At 45.1% G+C, this 15,003-nt stretch overlaps 1 protein-coding gene across 1 annotated transcript; it reads left to right on the top strand.

The window, feature by feature from the left end:
- The first annotated feature begins 6,034 nt into the window (after positions 1-6,034).
- Positions 6,035-14,684, top strand: STEEP1 (STING1 ER exit protein 1). Its single transcript, XM_078594601.1, has 7 exons — positions 6,035-6,233; positions 7,513-7,630; positions 8,684-8,725; positions 9,267-9,408; positions 11,033-11,122; positions 11,789-11,878; positions 13,909-14,684. The coding sequence occupies exons 1-7, from the start codon at positions 6,113-6,115 to the stop codon at positions 13,969-13,971; spliced, it is 666 nt and encodes a 221-aa protein (XP_078450727.1). The 5' UTR covers positions 6,035-6,112; the 3' UTR covers positions 13,972-14,684.
- The last annotated feature ends 319 nt before the right edge of the window (positions 14,685-15,003 follow it).

Below are 15,003 nucleotides of genomic sequence, written 5' to 3'. Positions count from 1 at the left end.
TGGCCAGCACCACGCCTAGTCGCTTTTGTCTCCCTAGTGGCGACATTTACACATCACACGAGGTACTCATTTATTACTGAGTCGAGGTACGGGAGGCCCATGACCGGTATAGATAATTGTCACTGTTGTTGAGCATGAGCAGGAATCGAACTTGGGTTGCTGAGTTCGTAGTCCAGCGCGCTAATCGTTGCACTATCACTCATGGACAAACAACAAAAACGCCATTCACTAAGTGGCGGTGATGTCACCACGGCGCTTGTGCAAGACAATATGCACTTTTAAGGCCATGTGAAGTGTCGAACGCCCGCTGGCAGGTCACGGGACAGACCTAGGTACCATGGGTCACTAAATAGTCCATCAGATATTCTTTCTTTGACCCAGTGTGCATCCATGATGTTGTTTGGATGTACCGATGCTGGAACAGCATGTTGGTAATTGCATGCCCATGGGCTGCACAGAAGACTAGCAGCCTCCTCCCATTGTTACCGAGCTGATCTAGCCTATGCCTTCCAATCACTCCAGCCCAGGTGCCAGCACCAATACCTACTCGGGCATTAAAGTCGCCCAACAGGATGACTTTATATCCCGAGGGGCCACTTTAGCTAGCACTTGCGACAGGAGGCCATTGATGGCACCTGACTCATTGGCGTCGCCTGCATTCCTCCACTTATGTTCATCTTGGGTGGGGGCATAAGTAACCACCACCATTTCTCACCTCCCGTTCATGGGAGGCGAGCGCACAGTAGCCTGGGGCTTACAGCTTCCCACACCTCACCGCAACGCTGAACACCAATCTGACACATAACAGTAAGAATGTCTGGGCGACCGTCAGAAAACTAGGAGGTGACATCACACCTCCAGCCGTGTCAAATGTTACTGCTAAGCAGGTTGCACAACAACTGCTCAACAATGGGAAGCGGTTGCAAGTGAGAAACCCCAAAGAACAGCATCGCTGTATTATACTCCCTTACAAGCAACCACCTGACTCAATCACTGACTTACTAACCCACACTCACCCACTCACCAAATTTTATGTTAAAACAGTAAACTCACTCGCCAAACCAACTCATCCAGTCACCCACTCACTAAATTAATCACTCACCCACCCACTCACTAAATTAATCACTCACCCACCCACTCACCAAACTGCAGTTCACAACAGGAAACACACCCACCCACCCACAAACCCACTCACCCATTCACTCACTCACCCACCCACTTACCCAATTACTCACCCACCCATCCACTTACTTAATCACACACCCACCCACTCACCCAAATGTCATTATGCAGGTCACAACACACTCACCCACTCACTCAACCACGCACCCACTCACCAAACTGTAGTTCACAACAAGAAACTCACATACCAACCGACAAACCTAATCACTCACCCACTCATTTAACTCCTACACTGCAGGTCACAACATACTCATTCACTTACTCAACCACTCCTTCACCCACCCACCAACTCACCCATCCACTATTCTCAGGAAGCTCTGGTTCAGTTATCTACACGCCGAAGACAGAAGACCGGGCTGGAGAATAGGACCCTGGACCCAAGCTCTACAGCCCTTCTAAGGGCTGGAGCTCAGAGAGGCCAGTGGTCAGGACCCACGGACCAGGAGGTCGGGGTCAGTTAGCCTCCCCTAGGTCCCAGCCGGAGGACGATAGGGAACGGGTGACCAGAGTTAGGTCCCGTATAGTTCGGAGGTCATAGCGCCTAGGTATCGGGTGAAGGGACCGATATACCTTTCATGCTAGGGACCCTGTAGTGAAAGACAATAAACGTATGCCTAATAAAGAAGTGTATTCGTCATAATTACAACACTACATTTATTTAAAGTTGCGCATTTTTATGTGACGTTACATTTCTCAAACCCCCCCCCCCCCTTCGTCACACATCGTCACAAATGTCTGACCCCCCCCCCCCTAGGTGCGTGACGTCATTTATGGACGGCCCCTGATTCACCATGAAGACATCTGCGTGAAAGTCCCAAGCGATTCATAAAAAAATCACATAATTCGAGCTGCTGCTCGTGAAAATAACAAACAGCATGTGGGGGCTTATGATCACTGCCATCTATCGACCAAAGTCTTCAACCACTCTCGGAATGCTTTTCAGAGCTTTACGGTCTGCAAGACTGTGGGTCACTTGGCTCTGGGTGCATCACCTGTGGTGATCTCAATTGTCCCGGACCTATTGGTTCTTGTAGTTAAATCAACATTGATCTCACCAAGATTATCAATACTTTAACCCAGCATGTCAGCGGCACAACATGTCACTCGGAAAAGTATCTTCACATCTACCGATGCCGTAACTGTGACCGACGACGTGAGTAATTGTAATTGAAGACGTGGGTATTTCACATCACAGTTTCGTGATGTGAAAAAAGTGGCATTAACGATTATTCACCCACCCGTCACACCAATAAACGGAGACTGGGAACAACTGGCCCATGATACTTTCCCTCAGAAGATCCGGTCATCCTCGGCGTGTCTAATTCCTGCAAAGACGGGAGATTAATTTGCAGCTTAATTAGGAAATTACATCACCGCTGTTTTTGATGCACTCGTGCCCATCCAAACAAGCACAAAGAGAACGCGGAAAGTGCGCACTAATTGGCTGTCACAGGAGGCAATCACTGCAAAGTGGCCGCGGAGGAGGCTGGAGCGTCTTTGGAAGAAAACTGGTTGAGAGACTGTCCGACTCGCTTACAGAGCCGCCTGCACACCTGTCAACAGACTCATTATTGAGTCTCGCATATCGTTCTACGCTCTGTGCATCAATGAGTCAGCTCATCACCCCCGTGCTTTGTGGCGCGCCGTGAAGGTCTGATGCATTCTGACCACCAATCAACTCAAACCGCTCTGTGCAAAGTACTTGCGACAATGACGATCAACATGGCAGTTTCTAACGTGATATTGCAGATAGTAATATTGAATAAGAGGGTGATATTGCGGATTAGAGGTTGTAAATGTAGATGAGAGGGTAAAATTGCGAATGAGAGTGATATCGCGGAGGAAATGGTGATATTGCAGATGAGAATGTGAAATGTCAGACAATAGGGTTACGCAGTGTGCCTGCACCCTCCGCGTTGGCCATGTATTAATCCAAGACAAGAATCCAAGTCTCGGGCGAAGCCGGGTAGTAAAGCTAGTGTAGAATACTCTCGATTATTCCAATTTTAAATGGAGGCCATGGACTGCACCACGGAGCTTTTAGCGAGCGGCAAACAAGGTATTTACCGGGTAATACTTAGCGCTACCTTTACCCAACCGGGTAATTCTTCCGCGCTACCTTTACCCTACCCTTTACCTTACCCCTTGGCATGACAACACCTTTACCTTTACTCTTTTACCCGGTAAAAATGGTAAATTACCTTACCTTGCCGAGGCCTACATAAGAGGGTGAAATTGTGGAAAAGAGGGTGATATTGCAGATGGGAGGGTTTAACTGCGGATGAGAGGAGATTTCAGACAAAAGGGCAAACTTTCGGATGAGAGAATAAACTTGCCCATAATACCGTATGGTACGCCATAAATCAGCTGCTCATCACCTGCCATCATAATGCAGCTACTTTAGAAATGCGTTCAGTGCATCTTTGCATATCTAAACAGAGCAGATGGTTTTAGTGTGGTCTAAGCTATTGCTTTTGTTTCAAAATCTTCCATGTACAAATTTGCTATCACAGGAGACAAAGGAGAGCCCATTGCTGCTCCTTTTTGTTTATAAGTAAGACTTTTCCACAAATCTGGCTGTCGCCTGATGAAGCTAGTTGTAATTACTGGCGAAACGTCGTACTCAGTTTGTAAATGTTGTGGCTTGGCTCTCCAACACACCGGTGTGCTGTACTAGTGACGAATTGGCATGTTCTGTTTACATGACAACCCTTACTAGTTGGCTGTGTCGGGTGGTGGCGGGTTTTAACGACACATTTATATATTTATGAGATCTAACCCAAAATCCTCTTATGGATATTGGTCGCGAAAGCCTACGTGTTAAACATGGTGTGTATGTTGAACTTCTTTCGCACTGTATGTAACCAACCATGCTAATTGGAGGTGCGGGGGAAGGATAAACTAAACACAAAAAGCAGTTCTAAAGAAATGTCTTCAATTTAGATGTCAAACTTCATAGCGAGTGTCTTTTGAATATCGGAAGAGGGTTCCAGCCAGCTACAGAAGAGTATCTTAAACCACGCTATGCAGTGACCGTCTTTTTTCGATGGTTAGCCAATAAACATCCCATTCTTGTTATTAAAACCAATGTAAATGCATTGTCTTTGAGTTGTGCGCCTTTTGGCGTCATCTGGTCCAACACCATGTGAGACTAGGCTCTAAGAAAAGCTGTCTCGGGTGTGGACCAATCAATTTCAAGGACAGTGCAAACACTATCAGAGTTGTGTTTTTTGTTTGCATTCCGACCGCAGGTATTGTGGTCAATGCAAACATGACTCCTTATAAAAAAAAGTGTCAGTTTTGTTGCCAGATAAAAGGGTAAAATGTTTTATCAATGTTAATGACTTTTCCCACCACGCTATTTATAGGCATGAGCAGATACAGAATAATACAAAACTAAACTTTTATTATCCCAGGTGAGGCCCATTGAGTTATATAGCTCTTTTTCAGAAGCGACCTGGCCAAAAACTAAACAAATTGCCTTATCATGTGGAAATGTAAATAAGCCAAATACTCTAAAGGCGTTTCTAAATGTAGAACGGAAAAACCGGAGGACTCAGTGAAAAATCCACGCGACAACGGGGAGAGAGACATCACAAACTCAAAATATATAGCAGGCGTCAGGGTTGGGATCGAACCCACGACTTACTGTATACCAGGCAAAGTAGTTAAGTAATTAACATAAATTGATAGAGTACTATTAATCAGCCAGAGTTAATATAATACATATGTACCAAACGAGAGTAGCGTACAGGTTTTCTTAAACATTGTTTATGACGGATGTGAAAAATTCCGTGGCATTATTAGAAAGAGTAGGCCATTGCGTGCCCGCATCAAGTTGCAGATTTGAAAAATGACCCAATTTGGATTCGAACAACATCGGGGCCCCCTCCAGTGAAACGACTGCCTACTCTGTGAATCACAGCAGCGTCTTTCGCGTTTCATCGCCTCGCGATTTTAACAATGGCGCGAACACCAGAAATGTGTGAAATGTCCCATCATTGTTATCACTGGACTGTGGGGAATATCGATGTCCAGCAGTCATACCTGTCTACCCCTTATTAGTGCCTTATTACAGACCAATTTAGACCATATTGGTCACCCCGTGCCCTTATGAATCTCAACGTCCATCCTACAAAGACCCATCACAAGCAGGGCCGGGGCTACAGGTACTGTGAGGCCCCCAGTAATATTTACAAAAGGAAAACAAAGTTAAATGATATTTAAGGCCTCGGCACAGAGTCGTTGTCCTTCTGTTTGTCTTGGTGTGTGTTTTTGTGTCTCTCTCTGCATGTGTCTACCTGTGTTTCCGTGTCTGTGTTATAGCATTCATTCTTACCTGATGGTTGCTTGTGTTGCAACCGAAACGTCGTATTCTATTTCGTTTCTACGTGACTTTACTGAAAGAACCAAAGAATAAAGTTAAAGAAAAATTACATTTATTTTTACAAGGCTAACAACAAATAAAATTCAGCATTCAAAAATGAAATAACTTTTCACTTAATCCCTGGAGGCCCTCCAGGTGGCGGAGGCCCCGAAAGCCCGTGCCTTACTCCGGCCCTGATCACAAGGAAGAAACACAAACTAATTGAAACGGCTGTACGCTGCATGGACCTGAAAACTCAATTCCCTTGTACAAGAATACGGGGTTAAACCGTATGGGTTGACACGGTATGATATCGACGCCCATCAGTTTAGCAGCACGTGGCTTCTGATGATGGCGGCCCGAACACTCGCTACGCGTCTCCGTGACGTCATTTCCGAAGTGTCGGAGCTCGCGGCTGTGTCGTCATCACGCAAGTGACGTCATCACGCAAGTGACGCAGACCAAAAATCTCGATGACGTCACTCCAAAAGGCGTTTGATTCTTAGGCTTCAATCGCCATTTCTTTCCAAGCAGCATCGGGGGTGTACGCGGCGACTGCAAGCGATGCCGAAGGTCGTGTCGAGGAGCGTTGTCTGCTCGGACACTCGTGACCGCGAGGAGTACGAGGGCGAGAAGCCACTGCAGGTCTACTACTGTCTCTGCGGACAGATGGTACTCATTATCGGTACGACGTGGCTGAGGGCCTTGGTCCGCGCGCGCGAAGCCTACGGTGTTGCCTGAGTTGTGCCCGGGGCGATCGGTGCGGTGTTAGGGGGGAGGGGGGCTCTCCGTGTCGTACGGTGTCGGCGTGGGACTCGCGCATTAGGTGTCTTGGCTTTCACGACAACACGATGAATTCCATAAATCTCCGTCTGTTTTTTTCATGCTATCACAAAAAAAACACTTTACTTGTCGATAGAGTTATCACCTGTGGTGATGTAAGATGTGGGGAGCGGTAGTGTAGCGAATTCGATTCCCTCCTAAAGGCCAACACCGGTGACGATTATCGGAAGCCGTTTTGGGCCTCTCCTAGGTCGACTTGACCTCAAATGAGTACCTGGTGAGGTGTGTAAACATCGCCACTGGGGATACAAAGGCGGTCGGTCGTGGTGTTGACCACCTACTCCCTCGTGTACCGTGGCTGCCTTAATAGGTGCTCGCTAACAGCATTGGCTTAACAGTCTGTTAAGGCTATACGGGGGATCTTTGTCTTTGGTGTAACTTGTATGCTCATCCACCGCATGCCCAAGCAGCTTCTGTTTGGCCGGATAGATGAGGCTAAACGGGCGCGGCACGGGCGAGAGAAGAGTAGGGCTGATGTGGAACAAGATGATATGGAGCTGAGTGGACTTGCCGATGACTGACACCAGTGGTGTCAAGATCTCCCTCTGTCGAGGAGGCTCGTGAAGGACGCTGCACCTGGGCTGTTAGAGGCGGTCGCTCACCAACAACAGCGGAGGGCAGATCAGCGACGCTCAACGACGAGCAGAGCGCCGGGCGACTATATTGAGAGTGCTTTACTGCGTTGTATGGTTTCAACTTCATATACAGGTTGGGAGTCCACTCAAACCTTCATGACTCCATAGTTGTCAAAATGAATACTGTACAAATTTGTCAGACTATACAGCAGTGGGTGAACTTTGGAAATACTGCTCTCTGTCGTGGACATTTAACATTTCCACTCATGGCTGCCGATGAATGAGCCCCACGTGTGTTTAAACAGAGATAACATATAATAATATAGCTTATGTTAATTAATATAGCGCCTGGGCGAAGGCGCTGAAGAAAGAATTAGCTATTTGTAGAGCAAAAGTATGATGAGATGAGTTGATGAGAAGGATGGTAGTTAGTGATTATGATGATGCGTGAAATATACGATAATGAAAGTGACAATTAGTGGTTAATATTGATACAAGTGGTTGTATGGAGGAGCTTGATATATGTATTTGTGTCTTCGTGTTCAGATTGCCAGATGGAAAAGCTCCCGATGCGTCGCAGGGACGGAGCAAGAGTCATAGACTCGTCAAAGCATGCACACAAATTCTCCAACATCGAGCCTGAACAGACAGCATACATCCGCAGGTGAGGTGTGGATGATGGGGACCTTGGTAGTGGCTTGGCGTTTGTCAGTGATCTCTTGTTTCTGAAGCATGTGTGCGCACCTGAAAACATGGCCCACTGATACATTTTAAGTGTAGAGTACAGGTAGACCCCATTTAAAACGATCGAAGCATTCTTGAAAATCTTCATGTAAGGTGAAATCGTGTGAATCTACCATGCAACGTTGATCGTGGGAGTTTAACCATCCTTCACGCTGGTCCGTATGTGGGTTTATGAAAGTTGTCAAAACGCTTCATGTTGTAACCCCTTTTTGCATTCTATTATCAGTAATGCTCAACTGAAATTAACATCCCAAATAAGAAATTCAAGTTTCATGGAGAACCAGAGCATCAAGGTGAAAGAAGGCATCCAGAGTGGCAGTAGTTTTATTGCAGACAGAGTGAGAATTCGAGACTGCGTTTGAAGTGAGGGAGAGGGAGGGGAGTGAGCGAAGGAGGTGGAAGCGCGAGGTGAGCGGCCCCTACTGCGGCAGCCACGTGCACGGCCATGGCGACGGTGTCTTGGGCGTTGACCTCTCAAGAGGCAGGATTCATGAAAGCGGCCACTGGTGGACAATGACGGGTGTTGGCCAGACCCCTGAGACTGGAAAGGACCGTCTCCAGAAGGGAAACGGTTTGCATTCAGGTGGACTCCCAAATAAATGCTTGGAGCACGGTGGTAGTCAATTTCTGCAGACGAGTGATGTAGTAGCCAGGCAGCCACACAGACTGAGGGGTGGATTGACCACCTGTAGAGCAGAAGTACAGTTCTATGGCGGTGTGGCGTAGCGATAAAGCTGCCAGGCCAAGGAGGTTGAGTAGCCAGGCGGCCATATGGAGCCAAGAGTAGGTCGACCATTGCAGGGCATGAACGCAGCCCACGGGCCGATGAAACAGCCATGGCAAGGTGATGGAGCGGCCCAGCAGAGGGTTGACCTCATCAAACAATGAGATAGGCTGGTAAAGGGACTCAGTGGGCGCAGAGGCCAGCCCCAATGTGCATTGTTTAAATATCTGTTTTCAACTTGTGTTACAGGGAGGAGGGAATAGAAAAACAGTTCCGCAAAAAATGCAAAAAGTAAGTTTTGTTTTTATCAATGTCAGTGATTGTGTGAGGTGTTTTAGTGAGGAAAGACTTGATTATTCTGTAAGCTGTGATTTGAAGTAAAGTTACATAGTGAAATGAGGCAATGACCATCATCCTCACAAAGTGTATTTATATATTTTGCTCTTGGCAAAAGATGGCAAACACCCTTGCCCAACTGCACATTTAAAGAGCAACAAGTTTTTTTATCGGGTTGTAAAAAGAAGTCAACTTTTATAAACAATAAAGCTAGAATATGGTGACAAAAATATATAAATTATGGCAACGTTACATATGGGTTAGAACAGCTGCACTTTCGATGTGAGCAGCCAATCTTGCTTATATTGAGAGGTTAATTGTATCACACATGAATAGGGATTAAACATCAGAGCCTGTACGGATAAATGTGGGATCAGTTCATTTCGTAATGCACAGAAAGTATATGTTTTTTTGCTCCAAAGTCTGCGAAGCTTTGTGGGGTATCTTGTGTTTTTAAAGCGTTTTGTATCAATCTATGTATGTATGCGTGTCCTAGATGTGGGCTACTTTTGTGCTACCAGCACGTGGCACGTGATGCCACGGTAACGTTCATGGTGCATGGGGCCGTGGCGAAGGCCGGGCAGGGTGTAACCGACATCAACATCTACAGGCAGCAGACCCCTGACAAGCCAAAGAAGGTACAGTGGCTCACAGGAACACTTACATAAAGCTCAAATGTGCATGGGGATATACACGGAGAAAGTGTAACACACGCATCAAGCTCAAGAAGGCACAGAGACACATCGTGAGTGGTGTCTGAGTTTGAGGTCCTCACACACCATGCTCCTCTTGTCAGCCATGCTTTTGACAAAGTTTTGGAGCTCGGGATTTTTCGGTATTTAGCCCATAGATTTGGAATGATCTTCCTGAAGAACTGTGCGTGACCGCTGAGGTTCTTCTATTCAGAAATAAACTAAAAACTTACTAATTACTTATAATATGTTGGATAAACTAGAGATTTTTTTTTTATCTGGATGATGCTCTGAAGCCCTTTATTGGATCTGCTGCGCCGAATAAAAACGTAAATAATAATAAGACAAGGATCTCCTGTGTATCCAAGTGCTATTAGCAAGTACCTATTAAGGGCTGCATGATACATAGGGGCTGATTTAGCCAGCACTACTCCTAGCCACCTTTGTCTCCCCACTAACGGTTACACACTCAACAGAAAATTGTATGAGGCTGATTCGACAGGATAGGTACATATGTGACTTGCCACTAATGTTTGCAGTGGCCAAGAATCAAGCTTAGTTCGCGAAGTTCGTATCATAGTGCGCTTACCACTGCAACACCGCTCCCCATGCAATGACACAATTAGGTCCAAGAAGACATCCCCAGTATAGCCTTACCAAACTGTTGGGTCAAGTGCTGTTAGCGAGCACCTATGAAAGCCGGCACTGCACACAAGAGGGTAGGTGGCCAACACGACGCTCGGCCGCCTTTGTCTCCCCGACGGCGATGTTTACACACCACACCAGGTACTCATTTGAGGCTGAGTCAACCTAGGGGAGGCCTAGGACCGGTTCAGATAATCGTCACTGGTGTTGGCCGTGAGCGGGAATCAAACTTTGGTTGCTGGGTTTGTAACGCAGCGTGCTCACCGCGACACTACCGCTCCCATCAACACACACACATAGGGTCACACAGAGACACACACAGATAAACAAAAAGACTAAGATTCTGCTTATAGCCATACAGACTGTTGGTGCAAGTGTTGTTAGTGAATAGCTATTTAGGCTGGCAGAGCACTCAAGGGGGTTGTATGGTCAGCACCACTGGTGTTACCCATTGCAGCAGGTACTTAATTAAGGCCGAGCCATCCTAGGAGAAACTAAGGACAGGGTGATCACTGTCCCACTGCTCCCAGCAAAGAAGGCACAGCATATTGGGATACATGGAAACACAGGGAGATGCAGAAAAACTTGGATGATGTGGGAACAATACCTGACATGGTCGGGTCACATTGTGTCATGTAGTGTACAATTTGGTTGTAATGCACAATTATGTCATATGCCTGTTGTGTACAGTCTGAAGTTGTGGTGTTTATTCGGTGTATGTAACGTAGTCTTTTGTGGTTATGTCATCATCTGCTCTTTTCGTTTGCCTTTGTGGTTTTGATTTCTACTGGCATGAAATGTATGGTTATGACACTTGTGTTCTACATGTGTAGGACTTGTTGTGTATGATGAGTTGTCATGTCGTGTTTTGTATTTAATCTGCAGCCGACATATGCATGCAATGTAACATGGTCATGTTTTACAGGTCATAATGACGCGTCGCACGAAGGACATGGGGAAGTTTGGTTCAGTCACCGTTTCTACTATAGATGAAGAGGAAGAAGAGATTGAAGCTGTAAGATCACAAACAACACAATGAGATGCAACTAAACACGGCAGAACAAAGTAACATGAGAGCGCATCACTTATCAACATAATGTGACATTTCAGTATGGCATGATGGCAAGTTATGTAACCACTACCCAAAGTAACAACACCTCAACACGTGACACAATGGGATGACACCATGACATAACACTACAGCAACTTTTATTCATTGATAGCTTTATTAATCCACTGCTGGACAAAGGCAGCCTCCCCATGCTTGTCGAGAATACATGTCAGCAATCCATCGCAAGTGGTGTACTGCAGCACAATGGCACAATTGAACAATTAAGTGACACGATAGACTTGTGATGCAACTTGGCCAAATGATACGATAACCTGAAAACACTTATGCTTCAAACAGTAACATGACACGTGCAACGTGGTAACAGGATTACACCAAGATAATCTATCATGACAACAATTCATAACCTGATGACATGACAACATTTTCATCACATTACATGATAGAAAAACACAATGACATAACATTGCACAATTATATTTTGTAATGCAACAACTTGTTCAGGTAACAAATTACATAATAGTTTGACACAAAGAAGATGACAGTAGCTTGACATTTGTGCTTTTTGTATTGTATGTGCTGTGTGCATGCTGTGCATATTGTGTGTCGCAGAGGGAGATTGCCGATTCCTATGCCAGCAACGCAAAGGTCATAGAGAAACAACTCGAACGCAAAGGCATGAATAAGAGACGTGGAGACATGGTAAGGGCAGCAACACAACAGAAAAACAATAACATGATGCAAAAAGATGTATTGTGATTGCTGGCTGGAGGGGTTTGCCTTCGCTTTGACTAGGAATAGACCTCGAGGGATTAAAGCTCCATGTACGATCTCATTGACATTGGGGGTTTGCAGAGACAGAAGAATTTCCCTCCCAGCCCCTCTGCACAGAAGATTCATGCTTTGGAGCAACCCGTCCCTGAAAGTGGGGGGAAGGAAATGATGTGGCCCAGCTGGAAGAAGTCAGGCCTGGAAAGGGTTGGGGATCTCCTGTCTAGGGATGGTGGAGTACTGTCAGGTTTAGGTCGAATTTTTCCTCGCCTACCACTTTTTGAGATGCCTCCAAATTAGAGATGCTCTTATAAAAGCCCCTGATAAGAATATAAGCGAAACTCTGTACCCAATCATAGACTGGTTGAAGGTGCCAAGGACCAAATATAAACTTTAAGAGGTATATTGCCTGTTAGGCGGAAAAGGGTCTGTATCAGATCAGCGACCTGGAACCTCTAGAAGAGGAGTTTGTCCCATGAGGTTCCACTGGAAAAGTAGACTCAAATCTGGCAAGCAATATTATTTGGCCCAAGGTCGATGCTACTAAAGCTTATCCAGTATAAATGTATACATGGCACCTACATGACAATTAAAGGAGAGCTAAATTTATGAAGGTCTCCCCAGATTTCCCCAGATGCCCCCCTGGTACAGTACAATCCTATCTACATGCCTTCTGGTCATACACAGATGTTGCAAAACTCTACCAGGAGGTTGCTCCATTTTTGAACGACATTTGTGGCAACACTCTCCCCATCAATCGAAGCTACTCTGTGGGGCCTAAAGCTGGACACTTTATCGAGACGTCAACATGCACTTTTCTAAACCTTTAATATATTAGTCAGGAAGACCATTTTGGCCAACCGGATATATCACGAACCCCCGTATTGGAAACAGTGGCAGAACGCCCTGTTTGTCCAGGCGGGAACCAAACATTTAAGCCACGAGCTTGAAGGAAAGGAATGGGAATTTAAGACCAGGTGGGGGTCCCCCTTTACGAATTCTAAAATAAGCGGGATGGATGAGGGTGCTGTGGTGTGGGAGACGGGGATAGTGCTAAAAGAGTGGCAGATCCCTCGGCAGACAAGAGCAGGCGGACTTGGGAACAAAGGGAGGCCGATACCAATGAACATAAGCTGCATGTACATGAGTTGATTTGTAGAATGTTCCTTTACTTCCCTCTGTCCCACTCGGAAACTCTTGCCTATTTCTTTGCCCCTCGTCTATCGAATGGTGACGCATTGTACCAGGCCCACGTTTTTGTTGCAATAAAAAATATATGTCACGTGATATGATGACCTGATGTAACATGGTGGCTATAAAAAAAAATACATGCTAGGCATATTACATGTTGAGTGAGCTATCGAGAAAAATAAATAATTTTATGTACAGTACATGCTCTGAATAATTTACATGAAAATGTATTGGTTTTCTATTGTAATATTATTGGATAGTGATTCTGAATCATGATAATTCATGTAATAACAGAGAAGGGTCGGAGGGGATAAAGCATTACTTGCCAAATGAACACGAGTACAAACATGTTGGCATGATGCTGGTAGGGGGTTGTTTGGAAGTCTGTTGTGCAGGAGGATTCTTTGATGGAAATATATACGAATATATTATGGGCTTTTTATATTCCATGTTTTGTTCCAATATCGTAGAATACTATATCACGTGATAACATGATCTCTATTAATAGACTGGCACAGACTCTACAAGCATACATGTCACTATGCGTTCTACGGGGACGCACTAAGCTGCCTGCCTGTACATACAGCTTGAATTATGTTAGTGTGTATGTTGAACTTCTTTCGCACTGTACGTAGCCAACCATACTAATCGGGGGGGGGGGTATGGGAGTAAAATGACTTCTGTTTATGTTTCTTCATCCCCTGCTTTTGTTCCCATGTCTGTCTACCGTTGTCCCCATGTTTATGTATGTCCCTGTTTCTCTCCCCCAGATGGAATCTGAAGCCAAGAAAGCAAAGTTGAAAGGAACCCTGATAGACAACCAGTTCAAATAGTACCCTTGTAATACATATACTGTTAATACTAACCATCATCTTCAGAGATAGCCAGTTAAAATAATACCCTCACAACACATCCTTTTTTCAACACTCTGATCACTGAGCACCAGTAAAAAATTAACCCGTAAAAACAAAGTTTTTCACTATAAATCCTTTATATGCGTGGCAGCTAGAGTCCTCTCGTCCTCTGGCTTAAGATGGTTGCCACCTATGGGTCAGATGATTGCCTGCCACCATTAAGCAATTGGTAATTAAATATAATATTTTTTTCCTATAAAGTGTAAAATTTTGGAAAACAAATTTTCATGAAAATAAATTCTCACACACAACGAGTCTGTGCAAAATGTCAGCTCGATTGGATCACGGGAAGTGGGTTAAAAAACGACCGAAAGATTTGCACGGTCGTAAGCACGCAAGCAAGCAAGCAAGTGAACTTAATATAAAGGATAAAAAAAACACCCAAGTACCACTCGCAACACCTTAGCCCAGCCATAACCAAAACTGTGGACATTCAAGGAGAACATTTGTTCCACAGTGTAATTCATCTTTGCCATGATCTCATCCTTGCATGAGTAGTGGTCTTACCCTTTCCCTGATCTTAATGCTTATATGGTTTAAATAACATCAACCAATTGTTATGAGGAATGGTGGCATCTCTAATATTGATTGTACAATTGTTTTGAAGTATAATAAATGCTTTCATTGTAAAATTTTCTAAAGTGTTTAATAATAATACACTTGTTTTGGTGGTCTGCATCTCAAATTCAGCGACTTAAGTTGGGTTTAGTGACTTGGAAAATGGAAACTGGTGCACTACAAGCAACTGCACCTTTGCCAGGTTGCATGAAGTAGGCAAATGGGGACTGAATCTGGACAGCGTAAGGAAAATGTGGAGTTTTCTTCAAGGATCTGTGAGATTGCACTATCCAGCCTGATGAAATCCAGCCTGTTTCAAGCCGGCACAAGTATACTTTCAAAGAGGTCCGTGTGGAATGACGGACCAGGCAACTTCTACCCAGTTGAATGAAA

The sequence above is a fragment of the Lampetra planeri genome, chromosome 5 (genome assembly GCF_965212315.1).
Source record: "Lampetra planeri chromosome 5, kcLamPlan1.2.h2, whole genome shotgun sequence".
In the NCBI taxonomy this organism is placed as follows: domain Eukaryota; kingdom Metazoa; phylum Chordata; class Hyperoartia; order Petromyzontiformes; family Petromyzontidae; genus Lampetra; species Lampetra planeri.
The sequence above is the reverse complement of the archived record's forward strand: the minus strand, read 5'-3'. Positions and strand labels throughout refer to the sequence as shown.